The 21,956-nt window shown below is 48.7% G+C and overlaps 1 protein-coding gene across 5 annotated transcripts in view; it reads right to left on the reverse strand.

Moving 5' to 3' along the window:
• The window catches only part of CKAP5 (cytoskeleton associated protein 5), a 106,233-nt gene that overhangs the window by 40,397 nt on the left and 43,880 nt on the right, over nt 1-21,956 (reverse strand). For all 5 annotated transcript variants that reach the window (XM_075927597.2, XM_075927598.2, XM_075927599.2 and 2 more), the window contains exons 14-20: nt 21,682-21,795; nt 19,348-19,458; nt 18,230-18,322; nt 16,385-16,570; nt 16,050-16,144; nt 11,171-11,228; nt 10,962-11,087 (exon numbers count right to left, since the gene is read on the reverse strand). In XM_075927597.2, the coding sequence (XP_075783712.1) occupies nt 10,962-11,087; nt 11,171-11,228; nt 16,050-16,144; nt 16,385-16,570; nt 18,230-18,322; nt 19,348-19,458; nt 21,682-21,795 (783 nt within the window). The remainder of the gene's footprint in view (nt 1-10,961; nt 11,088-11,170; nt 11,229-16,049; nt 16,145-16,384; nt 16,571-18,229; nt 18,323-19,347; nt 19,459-21,681; nt 21,796-21,956) is intronic.

The raw sequence follows: 21,956 nt of genomic DNA on the forward strand, positions 1-21,956 counted from the left end.
CCTGACTACTTCCTCCATTGGCATGTTGAGACTCTGGGCCATACACCTCAGCAGATCCTGATGGGTTTTCAAGTCCATTGATGGACGGGACAAGCGAGTGCTCGCCACTGTCCTTACAGGAATGAGCTAAAAAGGAGCTGAGTTCACCAAAGATTCCAACTTGGATCATGAGGCAACAAGGGCTTTATAAGGCAGTGGGCAAGCGACCAAGGAGCTTGAAACAGGTGAGTGCTAACAGAGTTTAGAGAGGGAGTTCTCCAGGTAAAGGAGAAGCAGATACAGGACTCTTGAGGGAAGTGTGTGTTATTGGGGCTTTCTTATTGTGTGCTGAGCTTGTGATTGTGAGTGAGAGTTGGTGTGTGGTTTTTTTTGTTTTTTTCCCCCGTGTTTGAGTGAGGCTTCCCCCCCCCCACACACTTCCCCTTTGCCCTCCCCCTCCCCTTGATGGAGTTTGTGCTGTGATTGGCTATGATTGGTAGGTGCTGTGATTGGCAGGTGGAAACTGTTGGCTTCTAATTAAAGTTTGAATTCTAGAAGCCTCTGCTGATTGGCTGAACCTTGATAGGGGGAGGGACTTTCAGGCACTCCAGGGCTTTATAAGGCAGTGGGCAAGCGACTGAGGAGCTTGCGAACAGGTGAGTGCTAACAGAGTTTAGGGGTTCTCTTGCCTTTCTTTTTAAATCCCTTCTCCAGGACTGGCAGCATGTAACTTCTAGAAGGGGAAAAAGGCCAACATGGGAATCCCGCAATGCTATAGAGGTAAGTAATTGCTTTCAAGCTCTCTCCACAGGCTCTGCAGTGCTGAAAGGGACCTCACAAGAAAGAGACCAGAAGGGAACACCATCTACTGGAAGGCATGGGATGCGTAGTCCTAGGGATGGGGGTTCCATGGCCCCCAAAAGAAAACGACAGGTAGTGGTGGTCGGGGACTCCCTCCTAAGAGGGACTGAGCCATCCCTCTGCCGTGCGGACCTGGAATCTCGAGAGGTGTGCTGCTTACCGGGAGCTTGCATTCAGGATGTCACTGAGAGGCTTACCAAACTGATCAAACCTTCAGATCACTACCCCTTCCTGCTTTTCCATGTGGAAACTAATGATACGGCCAAGAATGACCTTGAGCAGGTTATTGTGGATTATGTAGTGCTGGGAAGAAGGATCCAAGAATTCGGAGCGCAAGTGGTGTTCTCGTCCATCCTTCCTGTTGAAGGGAAAGGACTTGGCAGGGATTGTCGAATTGAGGACGTAAATGCGTGGTTGCGCAGGTGGTGTTGCAGAGAGGGCTTTGGTTTCTTCGACCATGGGACTCTGTTCCAGGCACGAAGATTGTTAGGAAGAGATGGGATCCACCTAACGAAGAGAGGAAGGAGCATCTTCGCAGGCAGGCTTGCAAAGCTAGTGAGGAGGGCTTTAAACTAGGTTCGTCGGGGGACGGTGACCAAAACCCTGAGGGGAGTGGGAAAGTCGGATACCGGGAAGAAATGCAGAGAGGAAGGAGCAAGAAAGGAGGACCCCTGTTTCGAATGGAGAAGATAGGGCAATCAACTGGTTACCTGAAGTGTTTGTACACTAATGCGAGAAGCCTGGGCAACAAACAGGAAGAACTGGAGGCCCTGGCCCAGTCCAAGAAATATGATTTAATTCGGATAACAGAGACTTGGTGGGATGACTTGCATGACTGGAGCACTGTCATAGAAGGGTATAGACTGTTCAGGAACAACAGGCAGGGGAGAAGAGGAGGAGGTGCTCTCTTACTATATGTAAGAAAGCACTACAATTGCTCTGAACTCCAGTATAAAGAGGGAGAAAAACCTGTTGAGAATCTATGGATTAAGTTTAAAGGAGCAAACAACAGCAGTGATGTTGTGGTTGGTGTCTACTACAGGCCACCGAATCAGGTGGATGAGGCTTTCTTCAGACAACCGAGCGAAGCTTCCAGATTGCAGTCCCTGGTTCTCGTGGGGGACTTTAATCACTCGGACATCTGTTGGGAAACCAATACGGCAGTACACAGGCAATCCAGGAAGTTTTTGGAGAACGTTGGGGATAACTTCTTGACAAGTGCTGAAGGATCCAACCAGGGGCCGTGTGCAGCTTGACCTTCTGCTCACAAACAGGGAGGAACTAATAGGGAAAGTGGAGGTGGATAACAACCTGGGAAGCAGTGATCATGAGATAGTAGATTTCAGGATCCTGACCAATAGTAAAATGCACATCTTGGACTTCAAAAAAGCAGATTTTGACTCCCTCAGATCTGATGGGCAGAATCCCCTGGGATGCTAACATGAAGGGGAAAGGAGTCCAGGACAGCTGGCAGTATTTTAAAGAAGCCTTATTGAAGGCACAGAATGAAACCATCCCAACTCATAGCAAGAGAGGCAAACATGATAGGAGAACAGATTGGCTTACAGGGGAAATCCTTGGTGAACTTAAGCACAAAAAGGAAGCTTACAAAAAGTGGAAGCTTGGACAAATGACCAGGGAGGAGTTTAAATGTATAGCTCGAGAATGTCAGGGGGTTATCAGGAAGGCAAAAGCGCAAATGGAATTGTGACTGGCTAAGGATGTGAAGGATAACAAGAAAGGTTTCTACAGGCATTTTAACAAGAAGGTGATCAGAGAGGGTGTGTGGCCCCTAATGGATGAAAGAGGTAACCTAGTGACAGATGATGTGGGGAAAGCTGAAGTACTCAATGCTTTCTTTGCCTCTGTATTCACGGACAAGGTCGGCTCCTGGACTTCTGAACTAAGTGATGCAAGATGGGATGAAGATGGACAGCCCGTGATGGGTAAAGAACAGGTTAGAACTATTTAGAAAAGCTAAATGTACATAAATCCATGGGTCCAGACTTAATGCACCCGAGGGTACTGAGGGAGTTGGCAAATGTCATTGAGGAGCCTTTGACTATTATCTTTGAAAAGTCGTGGAGATCAGGAGAAATCCCGGATGACTGGAAAAAGGCAAATGTAGTGCCCATCTTCAAAAAAGGGAAGAAGGACAATCCAGGGAACTATAAGCCGGTCAGTCTTACCTCAGTTCCTGGAAAAATCATGGAAGGGATCCTTAAGGAATCCATTTTGAGGCACTTGGATGAGAGGAAAGTGATTAGGAATAGTCAGCATGGATTCACAAAGGGCAAGCCATGCCTGACCAATCTGATTAGTTCCTATGATGAGGTAACTGGCTCAGTGGACATGGAAAAGTCAGTGGATGTTATATACCTTGACTTTAGCAAGGCTTTGATACGGTCTCCCACAATATTCTTGACAGCAAGTTAAGGGAATGTGGATTGGATAAATGGATGGTAAGATGGATAGAAAGATGACTAGAAGGCCAGGCCCAGTGGGTAGTGATCAACAGCTCGATGTCAGGATGGCGGTCGGTTTCTAGCGGAGTGCTCCAAGATTCAGTTCTAGGACCAGTTTTGTTCAATATGAAGAGGTTACTTACCTCGTAACTGTAGTTCTTCGAGATGTGTTGCTCATGTCCATTCTGATTAGGTGTACGCGCGCCGCGTGCACGGATTTCGGAGCTTTTTTCCCTTAGCAGTACCCATAGGACCAGCAGGGAGCCCCCTTGAGTGGCGCCGGTATACCGGTGCATATATACCCCTGCTGGCCCTCCCACCCCTCAGTTCCTTCTTGCCGGCTCCTTCCGACACGGGGAGGTGGGTGGGATGCAGAATGGACATGAGCAACACATCTCGAAGAACTACAGTTACGAGGTAAGTAACCTCTTCTTCTTCTTCGAGTGCTTGCTCATGTCCATTCTGATTAGGTGAGTCCCTAGCCGTGTCCCCCCTCCGGAGGCGGGGTCGGAAGGTGACTAACTATTATCTTATCGTTCTGCAGAACGCAGAACTGCCGCCCCGACAGCAGCATCCTCCCTGGCCAGCTGCATGTTTGCATAATGCTCTGCAAAGGTGTGCACTGATGACCAGGTTGCTGCCCTGCAGATCTCCAGGATCGGCACGCAGGCCAGGAACGCCGCCGACGTTGCCTGGGCTCTAGTGGAATGTGCTGTTATACGCGGCGGTGATTTACCCGCGCCCTCGTAGCACAGTCGAATACAGGAAGTAATCCACGAGGATATGCGCTGCGTTGAGACTGGCTGACCATACATCCTTTCTGCCACTGAAATAAACAGTTGATTTGACTTAAGAAACTCTCGTGTCCTATCTATATAAAAAGCCAACGCCCTCCTAATGTCGAGGCAGTGCAGAGCCTGTTCCCTGGGCGACTCATGTGGCTTAGGGTAAAACACTGGCAGGTAAATATCCTGGGACATGTGGAAGTGTGAGACCACCTTGGGAAGAAATCCCGGGTGTGGACGTAACCTCACTTTGTCTTTAAAAAACACCGTGTAAGGTGGTTCTGAGGTGAGAGCCTTAAGCTCAGACACCCGCCTGGCAGAGGTAATGGCCACAAGGAAAGCTACCTTGTAAGATAGATGTGTCAGGGAGCATGAAGCTAGGGGCTCGAACGGGGGCTTCATAAGGGCAGTCAGGACCAGGTTAAGGTCCCAGGCCGGTACCGGAGGCCTCTCATATGGCATCAACCTGTCGACTCCCTTTAGAAACCTTTTAACCAAGGGGGTGGCAAAGATAGACCTTTGCCCCCCCCCGGTGTGGAAGGCTGCAATGGCCGCCAGGTACACCCTTAGGGAGGCTGTGGCCAGGCCCTGTTTCCGCAGGTGGAGAAGGAATTCCAGGACAGTCGGAACTGCCCCTTTACCTGGAGCGAGCATCCTGCCCCCCAGCCAGGAAGTAAACCTCCTCCACTTAGCCTCGTAGAGAGCTCTAGTGGACAGCTTCCTACTTTCCAAGAGGACCTCCTGGACATCTCTAGAGCAGGTTCGCTCCGTCACTGAAAGCCACTGAGGAGCCACACTGCTAGGTGGAGAGATGGAAGGCTCGGGTGGAGTGCCACCCCGGCCTCGCAGCTCTGAGTGATTAGATCTGGCACTAGGGGTAGCCTGAGCGGGCCCTCCACAGTCAGATCCAGCAAGGTGGTGAACCAGTACTGTCGAGGCCATACTGGCGCTATCAGGATGGCCCGACCCCTGAACCTCTGCACTCCGAGGAGTGTGTCGTGGATCAGAGGGAACGGGGGGAAGGCATAGAGTAGGCCCCTGGGCCAGCTGACCTGCAGCGCATCTCCCCAAGAGCCCTGCCCGTGCCCCATGTACGAACAGAACTCCCCGCACTTGGCGTTGCTCGGAGTCGCGAACAGGTCCAGGCGGGGAAACCCCCACCTCTGGAAGACCTCGTGAAGTACATCCCCCCTTAGCACCCACTCGTGCGCCTGGATTGAACAACTGAGCCTGTCTGCCAGCCCGTTCCTGGTTCCTGGGAGGTGAGACACCTCCAGAGAAATGCTGTGGGCTATACACAGTTCCCATAGCTCTTGGGCTTCCCGGCACAGGGGAGAGAAACGCGCCCCACCCTGTTTGTTGATATAGAACATGGCCGTAGTGTTGTCTGTCAGCACCGCCACCACTCTGTTCTGTAAGTGAGGAAGGAACGCCCTGCAGGCCAACTTGACCGCCCGCAGCTCCTTGATATTTATATGGAGGCGAGCCTCCTCTGCCGACCACATACCTTGTGTCCTGAGGTTGCCCAGGTGAGCGCCCCATCCCACGTCCGAGGTGTCCGTGACCAGCTGCACTGACGGGGACAGCTTGGTGAATTGGACCCCCACACACACCGTGCTCTCGTCCTTCCACCAGTCCAATGAGCGCAGGACGTCCTGGGGGATAGTTACCACCGCATCCAGCGGCGATCTCAAGGGGTTGTGCGCTACCTTGAGCCACCCCTGCAATGGGCGCATGCGTAGCCTGGCATGTTGGACCACGTAAATGCCCGCCGCCATGTGGCCTAGCAGCCTCATGCAGGTCCTCGCCGTCGTAGTCGGGAACTCCTGCAGCCCCACTACCAGCGATTGAATGGTCGAAAATCTGTCTCTTGGCAGGGACGCCTTGCCCATAGGCAAGTCCAAATGGGCCCCCACAAAGTCTATGACCTGCGTGGGCTCCAGCAGTGATTTGGCCTCGTTTATGAGGAGGCCGAGGCCCTCGAACAGAGCTCTGGCCCTCGAGACATGGTCCAGTACCTGTTCTCGAAACTTGCCCTTTATGAGCCAGTCATCCAGATATGGGAACACCTGGACCTTGTGCCGTCTCAGGAATGCGGCTACCACAGTCATACATTTGGTAAAGACCCTCGGGGCCGTACACAGTCCAAAGGGGAGGATCGTAAACTGAAAATGATCCTGCCCCACTGTGAACTGGAGGAATTTTCTGTGACTTGGAAAAATTGAAATGTGGAAGTACGCATCTTTTAAATCGAGAGCAGCATACCAGTCCCCCTTTCTGAGCGATGGGATGATGCGGGCTAGCATCACCATCTTGAACTTCATCTTCCTTATAAAGGTGTTCAGGTTTCAGAGGTCTAGTATGGGACGCATACCCCCTTTCGCCTTGGGTACCAGGAAGTAGCGGGAGTAGAAACCCTTTCCCCTTACGTTTGGAGGTACCCTTTCTATGGCCCCTAGCATCAACAGGTTGGACACCTCCTGCCGAAGGAGCATCTCATGAGAGGGGTCCCTGAAAAGGGACGAGGCTGGGGGATGGGAGGCAGGGTAAGAGAGGAAGGGGATAGTATATCCCTGCTTCACCAGGTCTAGGACCCAACGGTCCGACGTGATCTTTAACCATCCCTGGAAAAATAGGGAAAGACTGTCCCCAAAGGGCGGACAGATAGGCGCTACTGGTACTCTGCTCTCTGGCGTACCTTCAAAATGAGGGCTTGGTTTGGGGACCGGGGGACGGCCCTGAGCTTCTCTTGGAGTCTGACCAAGGCCCCCTACGCCTGCCCCTGAAAAGGTCAGGGCGGCCATTGTTGTGGCCTCTCCTGCGACCCTTTTCGTTGTTCTGCCCCCTTCTAGGGTAGGGTCTAGCCTGGAAAGAGCGCCTCTTAGGCGCCGGGGTATGTATCCCTAGTGACTTCAGGGTTGCCCTTGAGTCTTTCAGGCTATGCAGCTTGGAATCAGTCTGCTCTGAAAATAAGGCCGGCCCCTCAAAGGGCAGGTCCTGGATAGTAGTCTGCACCTCGGGTGGGATGCCAGACACCTGCAGCCAGGCACTACGCCTCATCACCACCCCTGTGGCCATGGTGCGGGCTGCTGAATAGACTGCGTCCAAGGCCACCTGGAGAGAGGTACGTGCCACTGCTTGCCCCTCTTCCGTCAAGGCTCCGAACTCCTGGCGGGATTCGGGAGGAAGCTGGCTGGCAAATTTTTGCGTGGACGCCCACATATTAAAAGCATAACGCCCCAGCATCAGTTGCTGGTTAGCTATACGTAGCTGGAGGCCCCGTGGCATAGGCCTTCCGGCCGAGCAGGTCCAATCTCCTATGCTCCTTTGCCTTCGGAGTGGGGCCTGGAGGCCCTTGGCGCTCCTTCTGCCCAGCGGCCTGAACCACTATGGATTCCAGAGCCGGGTGGGTAAACAGATACTCAAGCCCCTACTGGGGTACATAGTATCGTCTCTCGACCCCCTTCTGGGTCAGTGCAATAGAGGCCAGCGTCTGCCACAGGGTTTTAGACAGCTTGTCCACCGTTTTATTCACTGGGAGCGCCACCCGACCAGGGCCCGCTACTGCTATGATATCCACCATTGGATCTAAGTCCTTGTGAACCTCCTCGTGCTGGACTGCAAAGTTGACCGCCAGCCTCCGAAGCAGCTCCTGGTGCGCCCTGGAGTCCTTGGACAGGGGCTGAGGTGCGGGGTCGGCCAGGGCCTCGTCTGGCGAGGACGACAAGAAGTCCCTTGAGGGGATTGCTTCCTCGGTCAACTGTGCCCCCGGTTCCCCCTGACCAATCACTGGGGGTCTCAGCCCCGAAGCCATGGGCAAGCCACTTCCAGGCGGGGGAGCTGTCAAGGGGGTGGCAGATGGGGTGCTACTTCTTCGGGATGACCCCACTGCTGGCCCCGAAGGGGGAGGCCCCTGGGCCTGATGGTATGCCCAGGGTGTCCAGAAAGCCCACGAGGGTTGCCCCTGCGACTGCTGCTGGACCATCAGATCCCGGTGAGATGATCTGACCGACGAGCGGGACCTATGGCGAGGCCGCAACCTATATGAGGGCCCGGTCGAAACCACTAACTCAGCCTCCGACTCCGAAGAGTACTCTGATGCCGACCATGGAGGCGCTGATGAAGACTGCACCCTACGGTGGTCTGCCATGGCCGATGGCTTGCCCCTGTGCACCACCCGCGGTGCCGGTGGTGGCATGAGTGGAGGCCTTTGTTGCGGCAGTACCGTGCCCGCGTGCATCTGATAGACCGGTGCGTACCCCTCTGGTGCAGTCACGTGCACCGGTGCCGCGCTCTACTGCTGTGCCCCCAAGGAGTAAGCAGGGATCAGTGCCGGGAGCGGCAACAGCGTCGGTGCCGTGCGGGGCGCCTGTTGCGGCACCGCAGGCGGCGCGTAATACGGTGCGGGGCCCTGCACCGCCCAGGGAGCCATCTGCGGCACCGGGCCCTGCACCGGTGCCGTCGGCGTAGCGAGCCCACACGCTCCCGGAGTCGCTGCCGGTGCCGTGGGGAGCGGGCCCGGGGTCGGTGCCGGTGTTTGTCCCGGCTCCGGTGTTCTCCCCGGCACCGGGGGAAACTGCTGCTGCTGGGCCGAGGCCTGCCCGTTGCCCAGGGGGTCCCACGGCCCAGCCCTGTCCTGCTGGGGGGCACTAGAGGCCTGTGCCGGCGCAGTCCGCTCCTGCGGTACCGGGTCCTCCCCTTCATCCACCGCCATGTGGATGAGGTCCTGGGCTGCCTCAAAGGTCTCTGGGGTGGAAGGCTGACGGACCTCTCCTAGCCCCACTGACTGCCCAGGGCTCTTGCCCTTGTCCGGGCTGTGCCTCTTCCTAGAGGACTTAGAAGAAAGGTGCCCCTTTTGGGGTGCACCTTCTGGGCACTCCTCTCTGCCGAGCGACCCCTTGAGCTCTTGGAGGCCCTCGGCACCAGTGACGGCGATCTGCGTCTCGGTGCCCTGCTGTCCGACGGTGCCGCCGTCCGTGCGCTGCGGGCGAAATGAGGCCGCTCCTCGCCCTGAGGCTGCAGTGCCGACTCCATTAGCAGGAGTTTCAGTCGGAAGTCCCTCTCCTTCTTAGTCCTGGGTTTAAAGCTCTTGCAGATAGAGCAGCTTTCAGCTCGATGAGCCTCACCCAGACACTTAAGGCAGTTAGAATGAGGGTCTCCGCAGGGCATAGGCTTGGAGCAGGAGGCACAGGGTTTGAAGCCCTGGGGCCCTGGCATGCCTTCCTCTCGCGGGAGGGTTCCACTGCTCCCTTATCTAAATAACTATTTAGAGTACTTAACTATTTAAATAGTTCGCAGTTGAAGTTTCTTTTCTATAATACAACGGATAAGAGATAAGCTGCTAAGAGATAGGCAATAGCCTGAAGCATGCTCCAGCTACCGCCACGGGCGGTAAGAAGGAACTGAGGGGTGGGAGGGCCAGCAGGGGTATATATGCACCGGTATACCGGCGCCACTCCAGGGGGCTCCCTGCTGGCCCTATGGGTACTGCTAAGGGAAAAAAGCTCCGGAATCCGTGCACGCGGCGCGCGTACACCTAATCAGAATGGACATGAGCAAGCACTCGAAGAAGAACTTTATTAATGACCTGGATGAGGGGATGGATTGCACCCTCAGAAAGTTTGCGGATGACACTAAGCTAGGGGGAGAGATAGATATGCTTAAGGGCAGAGACAGGGTACAGAATGACTTAGACAAATTGGAGGATTGGGCCACAAGAAAGCTGATGAGGTTCAACAAGGACAAGTGTAGAGTCCTGCACTTAGAATGGAAGAATCCCAAGCATAGTTACAAGCTGGGGACCAACCAGTTAAGTAGTAGTTCTGCAGAAAAGGACCTGGGAGTTACAGTGGATGACAAGCTGGAAATGAGTCAACAGTGTGCCCTTGTAGCCAAGAAGGATAATGGCATATTAGGTTGCAGTAAGAGGAGCATTGCCAGCAGATCCAGAGATGTCATTATTCCCCTTTATTCAGCTTTGGTGAGGCCACATCTGGAGTAGTATGTCCAGTTCTGGGCCCCCCACTACAAAAAGGATGTGGACACATTGGAGAGAGTCCAGCAGAGGGCAACAAAAATGATTAGGGGGCTGGAGCATATGACTTATGAGGAGAGGCTGAGGGACTTGGGTCTGTTTAGTCTGCAGAAGCGAAGAGTGAGGGGGGATTTGATAGCAGCCTTCAACTTCCTGAAGAGAGGTTCCAAAGAGGATGAAGAGAGGCTGTTCTCAGTAGTGACAGATGGCAGAACAAAGAGCAATGGTCTCAAGTTTTGGTGGGAGAGGTCCAGGTTGGATATTAGAAAAAAAAACTATTTCACTAGGAGGGTAGTGAAGCACTGGAATGGGTTACCTAGGGAAGTAGTGGAGTCTCCATCCCTAGAGGTGTTTAAATCTCAGCTTGACAAATCCCTGGCCAGGTTGATTTAGTTGGGATTGGTCCTGCCTAGAGTAGGGGGCTGGACTTGATGACCTTCTGAGGTCTCTTCCAGTTCTATGATTAAGAACTGGAGAAGTACATTCACACACCCCTTTTTACTCTTTGTGGAAGCACAAGGATAGCTATGGCCAGACACTGCCTGCAAGAAATTGATGCAGACACATGGTGCACACCTGTATCGCACATGTGGCCTATGCATAAGGACTATCACTCGAAGAACCATTGTTTATTCAAGGCCAGAACAGCCATGATCCCACTTGGGTGGCTAAAGTGTCCTGCAAAGCATAGTGAAGTTGCATACTTCTAATCAGCTATCCAGAAATCCCAATAAAGGGCCAGACTACTTAAGAGTTCTAAGAAATGCAAATGGCACCATAATGAAGTTAGTACTAATAGCTGTATCTTAAGAGAATTAGGGCTTGCAGGGTTCTTACCTTTTCAAATTCTGCATCTATCTGGGAGAGAAGAGCTGGCTTTTCATCCTCAAAGAACATTCGCAATGGGGGTCCCACATACAAATACATGACGCCCAACAAGGTAATAGCAGCAATCCTTACAGCCTGCCAAAATAGAACAAAAAACACTCAGATTTCAAACTAAACAGACAGCTTTGAAGTTTCAAAATTAATTCACATTTACTCACTGGATTAGTAGCAGCAAGAGCAGTCTTTACGTTGCTGATGAAAGCTTTCACATTCAACCTGAGAAACAATATAATGAAATCAAGATAGCTCAGTGGACAACACCAGTAAGGCAAAGAAGCTAGAGTTGTGGAAGAAACAGTATCTTTTAATTGGCTAGATAACTATCAACCGGCTAGATAACTATCAACATCACACTCCCCAAGCATCAGACATTTACATTTGTAGAGACACCTAAAGGTATTGTAAGTTAACAGAAAACTATTTCAAAAGTTGTGAAATCTCAGTGAAATACTGCCTTCATATTTATAGTAAGCTAATCCTTTTGTTGCCAGAAAAGCTATTCTGTGAAGCAAAAATGGTCACATTTATTGTAATGATATTTCTACTTGCCCAATACACATAAGACTAGATTTTTTTAAAAATGGTGTACCATGGACCTCCGTGTGATCATATGCAAGGACAAATAAATGAATGGCTATGACTCCTCCATCCCAACGTCCCTTCAGATTTGGAAGCCCTTGGTAGGTAGTGAAGGACTCTGAAAACTGAGGACATGGAATACACACTGAAAATATATGGAAAAACAACAGACAGTATAGGCAAAGGAGAGGTTATTTATCTTACAGGAGGGGTGGAGAAAACTACAGCATGCGGCCAAATCTAGACCTCAGCCTACTTTGATCTAGTTCTCAGTGAGGCTCGGGGCTTCCCCCTCGCATCAGGGTGAGCCAGCACTCATGCTCCAGCCCTATGGCTAAGTCTCCGAACCTTGGTGCTCCTCTCCCCTCTCCCCACTGCAAGGGGAAGTCCTGAACCTGGGCTTCTCTAACCTGCCTGGGGTTGGAGTGCAAACACAGTCCCAGTGCCCAAGTTGCGTTGTGAGTGTGCCATGAGTGTCATTTTGCTTCTCAGTTGAGTCACATCAGTGTGGTGATTTTAATTTTGGTTCAAGAGTTTTTTTTTTGGGGGGGGGCGCTTCTCATTTGTGGCCCCTAGCTAATTTTTCTATGGGTCTGTGGTCCCTCACCAAAGAATAGTCCCCTCCCCAGGTTCAAGATGTTTTTATCTCTACAGGTGCTATACCATATGATGTGCAGACACTCATGAACTCTTTATCAGAGACTAAAGAACTGTTTTCAGAACAGCACCTCATATTTCAAGTGAGGGAATACAGGCAGACAAGCTTTATTGTTACTTAGTTCCTTCATAGCCACAGAGATTTCACAAGTAGAGGGGAAGGAGGATAGGAAGCGGAACACCCACAGGAACAAAACATTTAGAATTCTCCTTTCTAAGTAACCTCCCCTTCGAGTATGTGCCCCCATTGGTGTTTCACCATAGGAGAGGCCCAAATCGTAATTCTGAGAGAAGATGGGTGCTGGGGAGGTAAATCAAGAACTAGCTGGAGAACTGCATCACCAAAAACAACGCCTTCTCTGGAAGACGGTGTAATGCTTGACCAGAAGCAGGCAAGATGCAGTCCACAGGCCACCCTCAGATGCAGAGAAGCTCCATGCCACTGTAAGTGGCTCACTGCTCCCTGTGACTCTCTGCTCTCAGTGCCAGGGGAAACTTTGCACTTTGCCCCCCACCCCCGGAAAATCTCTCAGCTCAAACTAGCCAATGGGAGCTCTGTAGCCAACCAATGGGAGCTGAGTGATTTTGCTGGAGGTGGGGGTGGGAGGTGAGCAATGCACAAAGCCTCCTCCTGGAACAGAGCGCCACAGGGAGCAGCCAGCCATTTTGAACAGTTTGGAGCCTGCCACTTAAGCACCTCCTTGCCACAGCCTGCCTCTAGCAACCCAGCCCTTCCTCTTCAACTCCCTGTCCCAGACCACCATCCCCTCCTGCTCAAGGTCACCACCCAAACCCTCTGCATTCCCCCCCCCCCTTCCAGATCAACTCCCTCCCAGACTCTGTACCCCCAATTGTATCCCTCCCCAAGGCCAGAATCCTCTGCTGCAACCATAGCCCCCTCACCTAATCCCCAGCCACAGGTCACCACCCCTTCTCCTGAACCCCAGTCTCCAACACCAAGCTCACTTCTGCACCCAATGTCCACCCCAGATCCACAAGAAGTAGTTTCAACCAAGTCCCTCTCTTTTTCCATCCTTGTTCAGAAGCCTTTGCAGATTTTCTTCTTATCTATTTGATGTGCTTTCCCCAGCACATCAAACTAGAGTCATGTGGGTCTCACTTTGACAGATTTCAGACAGGACCCACATGATTTGAAACAAACCAAAGCATGCCCTGGTCCCTGGAAGGGGAAATGTGATGACTGGGGAGGGAACCGCCAAATTAAACTTATTTAAGCTAAGTAGATGATTTAAACTAACTTTAAGATTTGAACTATTTGCAGAGAACAATGAAAAAGTGCATTACTTTAGTGGTTCTCAATCGGGGCCCAATGGCCCCTGGAGGGCTGACTGCAAGCAGGTTTCAGGGAGTGGGAGAGGGGAGGACGACTGCCAAGCAGGGCCATCATTACATTTGCTCGGGCCCATAGTTGAAATCTAAAGCCCCACAGCATGGGGTTGAAGCCTGAGCTTTGAACTCTGCAACTTGAAGCTGAAGCTGAAACTTAGCAAACTAATTTTTCAGGGGCCTGTGGGATGAGGCCCCAGATGCTTGCCACCTTCTAATGCTGGCCCTGGCTTTTATGTGCAGAAAAAACAGTTATGGCACAGATGGGCTATGGAATTTTTATATTATGCTGAGCAGTCCTCAGAAAGAAAGAGAAGCTGCTCCAATGACCATCACTGATGGTAAAAAAGAAATGAAGAGGTAGCAGGTCATGAGGGACCTATATACATAACCGTGAAGGTGTGATTCCAAGGGACTCCACAGCCAATCCAACAGGTACTGTTAGGGGGAAAAGCCTTCTAGCTATTGTGCACATGGTACACACAAACACCTATTTGGAATCGATATGAGCAACCACTTGAAGATGACAACTGTCTTCAAGGTGCAATGGTGTATAGAGCATTCCAAGGTACAGTGAAATACAAGGTCAAATGGAGTCTCCATGTCAACAGGAATATATAGAAGTCCCAAGCAGGAGTAAGTTCTGACAGGGGGAGGAGAGTAGCAGACGTTTAAGCAGCGTTGACACCATGGCGTGAAAGATGACAGAATGTGACTAAAGTAGGCAATAAGCTGGCATCACTGCAAAGTTGACTTTAACAGAGCTGAAGTCTGGCCTGCCTGAAACACAATGTAATCAGACACTCAGAAAGAGGTTCCAACAACCAAAGTCAATTGAGCAGGACAACATGGTACTGGGACCTTTTTATCTATCCAGTGTTTCATGTCAGAGCAACCAAGTGTCCAAACAGGAGTAGATATGCCTTGTCTCCTCAAATCAGTCACTACTACCTTGAGGCATTTCATTAAAACCTTTTGTAGAAGTAGCAGTACCTTGTACTAACTGCGATATAATCGGCTATGAATACAGCCCTACCAAATTCAGCCATGAAAAAAGCATCATGGTCTGGAAACTCTGTTCTCCCCTATGAAGTCTGTATCGTATAAGACAAAGCACACACAAAAGACCAATGTTTTTTAAATTGCGGGTCCTGACCCAAAAGGGAGTTGCAGGGGTTAGGGAGCGGTCACTATTACCAACCTTACTTCTTTTAAGTTGGGTGGCCAGAGAGTAGCAACTGCTGGGCAAGTGCTCAGCTCTGAAGACTGTGCTGCTGCTTACTTGGCAGAGAAATAAGGAGGCACTATATACCACGCCCCCAGTCTACCCTCTAATTGTTTATGTCCATGTGCACAATTACTTTTGTTATGCATCAGTGGAGTGGGAACCCTGGGCCCCTGGCATGGGGCTCATTAGGTAGCTATGCAGCCACCCAACTGGGCAGTTTAGAGGGAACTTAGCATGCACCCTTACTTCTGCACTGCTGCCTTCAGAATTGGGTGGCTGGAGAGGGTCGGCTCTGGACAAAAAGCAACAGAGACTGCAACCCAAATTCTCCCATCAGCAGGGCAGGAATGCAGACCTACAGTGAAGCATCCATAGGGACACTGCTTGAAGAAGTTAATTGGTATAAACTCATGACGAGGGATGTTAAATTGCATTTAATCAACTAATCAATGGAATTTCCATCGACTACTTGATTAGTCAATAAGAGGGGAGACTGCAGAGCCACAGCAGGATTAGCTCCCAGGGCCGGGAGCTAACCCTGCTGTGGCTCTGCTTTGTTGCTTATTACATTTAAAAGGCAGAGGCCCAGCAGGGGACTGGTCCCCCACTGGCCTCCGCCTCCCCTGCCCCCTGTAGAGATAGTGCTGGTAGCAAGTCAACTCCCCCCAGCATTGACTCCTGCTCCCCCCTCCACTCTTGCTGCCTCTATTAGAAGCAGGAGAAGGGGGGGGGTTGGCAGGGGGGAGGGAAGAGAGAAGCAAGTAGTCAAGGAGTGACTCAACTAGTCACATAGCTATTCGTGACTTCCTTATTTTTACTATAAAGATATATTAAACACTTAACCTGAACCACCAAGACATCCACACTACTGAATAATTGATACAGTGCTGCTGTTCATCTTGTCTTCACGCACCTCCTGTCTAAGTATAAGTTGCCAGCTTTCTTGCTGTGAAATGCTTAGCACACTTTGGAGTTCTATGAAGAGAATAGGCCAGCATTCTTCTCTGCAAAGATTTCAGCACCAGGTGCACTTATTTACATGTTTTAAATGCTTTTTGAAGCTCTAGTTAAATGTTTGGGAACAAACGCTTATGTGCACTTGTCTCCGCAATCTTTCAAAGAACTGTATAGATCCACATAGAGTTCTGTAGAGAAGAAGAATGTAGTTCCTACAAAGAAAATTTGCATCACAATTTTCCTATTCAATTCCTTATCCTAAGACTTACCCTGAAAAGCCAAACTCTTTAATTGCATTTGAGAGCCAGTTCAAGGTTTCCGACTGGTTTTTAGGATTCTTCTGAGAGAAAGCCATGGACATAGCCTGGAATCAAAAGGAAAAATCTTTATTGTCATTGATGGATCAGATGGAGCACCTGCATACAAGACATGTGCAAACATGCTGGCACCTGCTAAGACTTGATTGAACTATTAAACCAAGTTAGATAGGGATATATGCACAACAGGTATTTAATACTCTACTGTGGGGAGAGAGTGATTGCAATAAGGCATCTGAAGAGATAGTTAGGGAACTAGTGGTAACCTTCATTCACTCCTCACTGACCTGTTCAGCAGTCCATGGCAACAGACATGCTTCTGCTATTGCTGTCATTGCTTCTTTTGCATTACTTCCACATTTCACGTCACCAATCTTATCCACAAGACCATCCAGCACAATCTGTGCAGACGTTTTGGAGAAGTTCCCCTTCTGCGCAATCAGGGCAACTATGTGAAGCTTCATTTGCATTACCTGGGAAGGACAAACACCAGTCATAACATTAGAAAAGTAAATAGACTTATGCGTTGCTATATGTTCTTGCCTGGACCACAATGCAGCTCAGAGTACCCTGAAGTTCTGTCAAAATCTCAGAAAACAAAAGTAGAAATAGTTTAAAGAGAAGGCTTATAAACACTAAAGAGGTGATGAGCAACTAGCAGGACACTAACTAGACAGAGCAGTATCTTACAGTAATACTGGAAGTGTTATAAAATCTTACAACCCACCATATTAAGATTTTGTAAGTCTCTCAGCTAGGATAGCAATGGAGTCAGATTTACTTTCTGCAACAAGTTCTTAAATTTTCAGCAATATATTTCAAAATGTTGTACAAGGGAGGATACAGGTAGAAACAGAAGTACGGGGAGGTTATAACTTACCAGCAGTCATACAGCAAGTCAACAGCAACATCGTGTCTACTCACTTCTGGTGTCATACCTATTAGGCTGCCCTGCCTTACTCACATTTATAAGCAAGCATAAGTTACTGCATGTCCTGGAGTCTTATTAAATGCTTTAAAATTTAGCCATCCCAGTGTTGCGAAATAACTTGTGCCATAATTAAAATTGATATTCATAGCTTATCTTAAGAGATGAGAAAATACAGATCAAGCAGAAGTGAGATTTCTGAAGCAGGGGTTTCTTTGAGCCCCTCCCCCTCATGCAATAACAATTCAACAGCCCAGCTGTGTCAACTGTTTTTCTGCATATAAAAGCCAGGACCAGCATTAAAGCATAGCAAGCAGGACAATTGTCCTGAGCCCATCACAGGGGGAATCGTGAAACTAAGTTGCTCAAATTTCAGCTTCAGTCCCAAGTGATGGGGTTGGGGGCCAGGACTACAGTCCCTCATGGCAGGGCTTTGGCTCTCTTCCCTGGCTACTAGCAAATCTGAAGCCGATCACGTTTGGTGGATCCCCTAAAACAGGTATGCACCCCCACCCTCAGAAGGCCCTGGATTCCAGTCTCCTTGTTAAAAGCCACTATTGTAGAGTATTGACTGGGCTTCTTTTTATGGAACACCATTGCTCAAAATCCACATGCATCCTTTGAACAACATTTCAGGTTACTTGGATCATCTCCTCATTGTTACGGAGGCAAACCACAATTTTCTTCTCTTGCTGACAAAGCCACAGAAGTATGACTAACCATAGTTTACTCAGACAAAAGGACTTCTAGAACTACTATTAAAACTGAAATGCTTCTGTCACTACTTATACCAAAAATCTTGTATCTTCAGCTATTGTTGTATGTGATGAACGAGCATTATGCAATGTTAAAAGGCTCAGAATATTTTAGCTGAAGTCAACTGAGAAAAATTTTATTTATATTGGTGATCAAAAATATATTTTCTACAAAAACCGAAGTTTAGGGCTAAATGAAGCTAACAATGTTTCTATAAAGATGGTGTCTAAATATGAAGGCCTTTACACATTGCTCCCCTAAAGCAGAAATAGATACGTTCAAATCAATGTATTGACTAAGTAATGAAGTAACTTGCAATCAGCAGATGCTTTTTTAAAACTAAGATCTGTATTTCTTTTAGCTTGTAAGAGGGTACATTGAATTGCAGTCTCTTGCTACAGCAATAATCTGGGGATAGATTTGATAGATAGGCAAAAGAGTTGTTTACCTGAAAGTTAGTTTCCTTCCACCCAGGTTTCTTGGCTAGCATCCTCACCAGAGCCTGGCAAGGCATTTCACTTCTCTCCATCAGTTCAACAGCCTAAAGGGTCAAAATCAAATTAGCCATGAAGTCCAAAATAAAATGAAAAAGAAAGTAATTGAGGCTTCTCAGGAATAGGACTAGTCTGAATTCCATTATACACCAATAGATATAAAGTGTTATGTCCCTTTAAGCAAAGCATTTGTATTGTATTTATAGCCTTTGTTTAATTTAATTTGTGCCCATACAAAATACTAGAAACATGAGCAGCCATACCCAACAACATTTTTTTTTAAAATGGCACCATTGTCTTGGCCAAACACTGGATTTTTTTGGAAGATTCTTTAACTATTGAGAGTTGCATCGCATACCCAGTACCGTTTCAATTTAAAACAAGTAGACAACTTCTTACAAGAATGGAATGTAGACATCTTGGACTTAAGAGTCTAACTTTGTAGCTTTTAAAGCTGCTCTTCAATCCATTCCAAGAGGATAAGTTGCATATTGCTGAAAACTTGAATGCTTACTGACAGGGTTAGAGGCGGAATGCTTCTCCAGACCCCATTGGGCCATCAAGTGCAGCCCTTTGTGGTAAATAGGATATGCCAATACACTTAAGCCTATTTTATGTTAAATACTGAATCTCAACAACAGTTGCAATAGGATATGAAATATTTGCTCATGTGGAGTAGGTGCCTTTTAAAGTAAGACTCAGCCCCAAAGCATCACGTGGCAGGGATGCTTTTTAAGGGAAGAAAGCCAGCTCCATACTAAACAGAGCAGTGCTTGTAATTTATAATGCAGTGTCCTTTCAGGGAGACAATGGAGACCCTTCCTACTCCCAACTGTAATAGCTGATGTAATAAGGTGCAATCAGGGGGCATTTGAAACTGTAGATGTTTTCCAGACAGCATTTTGTATTTTAATTGCTGCCTAGTATGGAGACAGCCGGGATTTTGGTAGATTGTGGCAGACATTCACAGTAGTCACAGTAATAAGTTGAGACTAAATGGCAGCAGAAAGTTATTAATCCTAGTTTTTCATTCTAAGAGTCACCCTCTTACTATTTACTGCACGATACATACCTTCTGAAACTCTTCCATGCAGGCAAGCCTTTCCTTCCAGTTACCACTGTCTAGCTGCTGTATGCAAGAGGCTGGCAGGACAGCTGATGCTTTCTCTTCGCACACTTCTATCTGCAGACAGAATACAAGGTTAACATCTTACCACATTTCCTTGTACATGGAGCAGTAGATTGGTCTCCTAAGTATCTTGGGGCATGGTTATCTCTAGGCTCTTCTGCACTTTAATAGCCAGACAGACAGACAGAGTAGCCCAATGTCTGTGACACTGGCTGAAATGCTGGTTGTTCCCTCCGGGTGGCGCTGTTGCCTCCTGCTGTGGCGCTTGGCTGACTTTTGCGCCACTCAGCCGGGCCACCGTGCGGGAGCAAGTGGCCGTTTGGGGTCCGCGCTCCCCATGCAGCACAAGCAGAGCAGACACGGAGGATGCGGAGCAGACAAGAGAGGAGAATGGAGGAGGCGGAGAACAGCGAGAGAGAGAGAGAGAGAGAGAGAGAGAGAGGAGAGACATGCAGCAGGAGGAGAAGAGAAACAGAGTGAGAGGCAGGAGGGGGAGAAGAGAAAGAGAGAAGAGAGGCGGACGAGAGCTGAGAGAGAGGGCGAGGCAGGAGGAGGAGGAGGAGGAGGAGGAGGAGGAAAGAAAGAGAGGCCGTTTGCGCTGCTTGCTCCTGCGTGGCATCCCAGATGAGCGGTGCAGAAGTCAGGCGAGCACCACAGCGGGAGGTGAAGGGGGCGGGGTGGTGACGTACATGCCCAGGGGGTGGGGCCTGGACGAGCGTGCATCCCCAACTGAGACAGGGGAGAGCAGAGAGAGAGCGAGAGACAGGAGGAGGAGAAGAGAAAGAGAAACAGAAGGCAGAGGAGAGCTGGGGAGGGGGGAGAAAAGCCAGTAGGAAGAGGAGAGAGCGAGAGACTGGAGGCTCAGGAGAGAAGTCCAATGTGGAGGAGACACCTGAAAATCCCATCTTATGATGGGCTAATTGGCTAGTTAGTAAATAAGACACCAGAGATCCAGGAGAAGAAAAAAAATGTTTTTGTTGAGATGACTGATGTGGATTAAGGCTTATAGGCCTTGCGGAAGTGGTATTCTGGAGGCATTTGAGTTAGGAGAAAAAGATTTGTCTCCTCTGTCAGAGCATTATCCTAAGTATGATGACCAGAAAAAAAGTTAAACATACTAGGAGGAGAGCAACATATAATCTTGTATGGGCCGCTCTTAGTTTTAGGGTTAAGCCAATTTTAGTTCAGCTCTGCAAATATTATGACTATTTAGCCAGGCAGACACAAAGTCAGTCCCCAGAAGCACTGATAATGGTGGTATGGGGAAGACAATTTACATGTCCATTCTAAGAGAAGATGAGCAGCACTAAGCAAGGTTATTTTAGTGCATTATCTACATGGAGGGAGCATTTTTCATTCATTAACTCCACTAGGTTCCTCCCTTATATCCACATCTCTTTCAAGGGTTGCATATTTGACAGCCTGTCCAACGTGTTCAATTTTTACACCAGTAGCCTCAAATGACTTGGAAAAGTCTCATTTTCAGATCTCTCCATACACATCTAAATCAAAAGCTACACAAAAGGAGGCATCCAAACACTTAGATTACTTTCTTTTTTAATCACTACTCCGCACATAGCCAACTTTCTTGTGTTTCAAACCTTTAATTTCCTTCACGAGAACACAACTACTGCTACAAACAGTATTGCTCAGTCTGAAACACTTCAGGTTACAGTTAATCCACCTCCTTTTGCAATTTAATCTGAATAGCCCAGAAGCAGACTAGATTTTTTAATAGGTAGGCCTGATCGAGTCACTGGACTACCTGGTATATTTCAGTCTAAGTTTCAGAGTTAACCTCTAGAATACTCTTTGATTTCTAAGGGCTTTTAACTTGAGAATAGTACTTAATTACACAATTAGTAATTTCTGTGAAATATATCTCAGCCTCCCCCTAGAACCCTACAAATTTGCAGATATCTACTTTATATTCACAGGTATCTGCACAGGGTTCTATTTGTATCCATACAGGATTCTACGCATTACTCCCAAAAGCTCAGTTCAACTGAGGCCAGTGTCAAGTTAATAAAAATGCCCACTAATATTTGAATCATGGTTTGTACAGAAAATAGCCTTGTGCATTTAGAGGCTTCATAGTTCAAGATGAACAGTTCTGTATGGTTCTTCATATACTGTTATAGTTTAACCCACTGTTTTCTCCTGCTTCAGGTATTCCAATCATAACTTCAGGACCATTAATTCTACAAGAGAATAACTAGTACTGCTTACAAGATACTGCACTGCACTTTCCATTTTAGAACACAATATAGTACATACCGAGAGTTCAGGTTCAAATATCTCTTTGGTCTCAGATCCTTTCTTGCCTTTAGTTCCAGCACCTCCTGCACCAGCAGCAGCTGCTGGCTTGCCTTTCTTCGGAGGGCCCCCAGACTAAAAAGGAAACAGAAGCAAGCAAGCATCAACCTCAATCCACCTGAGTTCAGAATCAATATTTAAAATCAAAGTCTTGCTTTCCAACATTCCATGCTATACTTCCAAGGATACATTAAGGCTAAGGTAGTCTATTTTTTGTCTGAATTTCTTGGTCAAAG

This window comes from Pelodiscus sinensis, chromosome 5 (assembly GCF_052426305.1).
Source record: "Pelodiscus sinensis isolate ZL-2025 chromosome 5, ASM5242630v1, whole genome shotgun sequence".
NCBI lineage: Eukaryota > Metazoa > Chordata > Testudines > Trionychidae > Pelodiscus > Pelodiscus sinensis.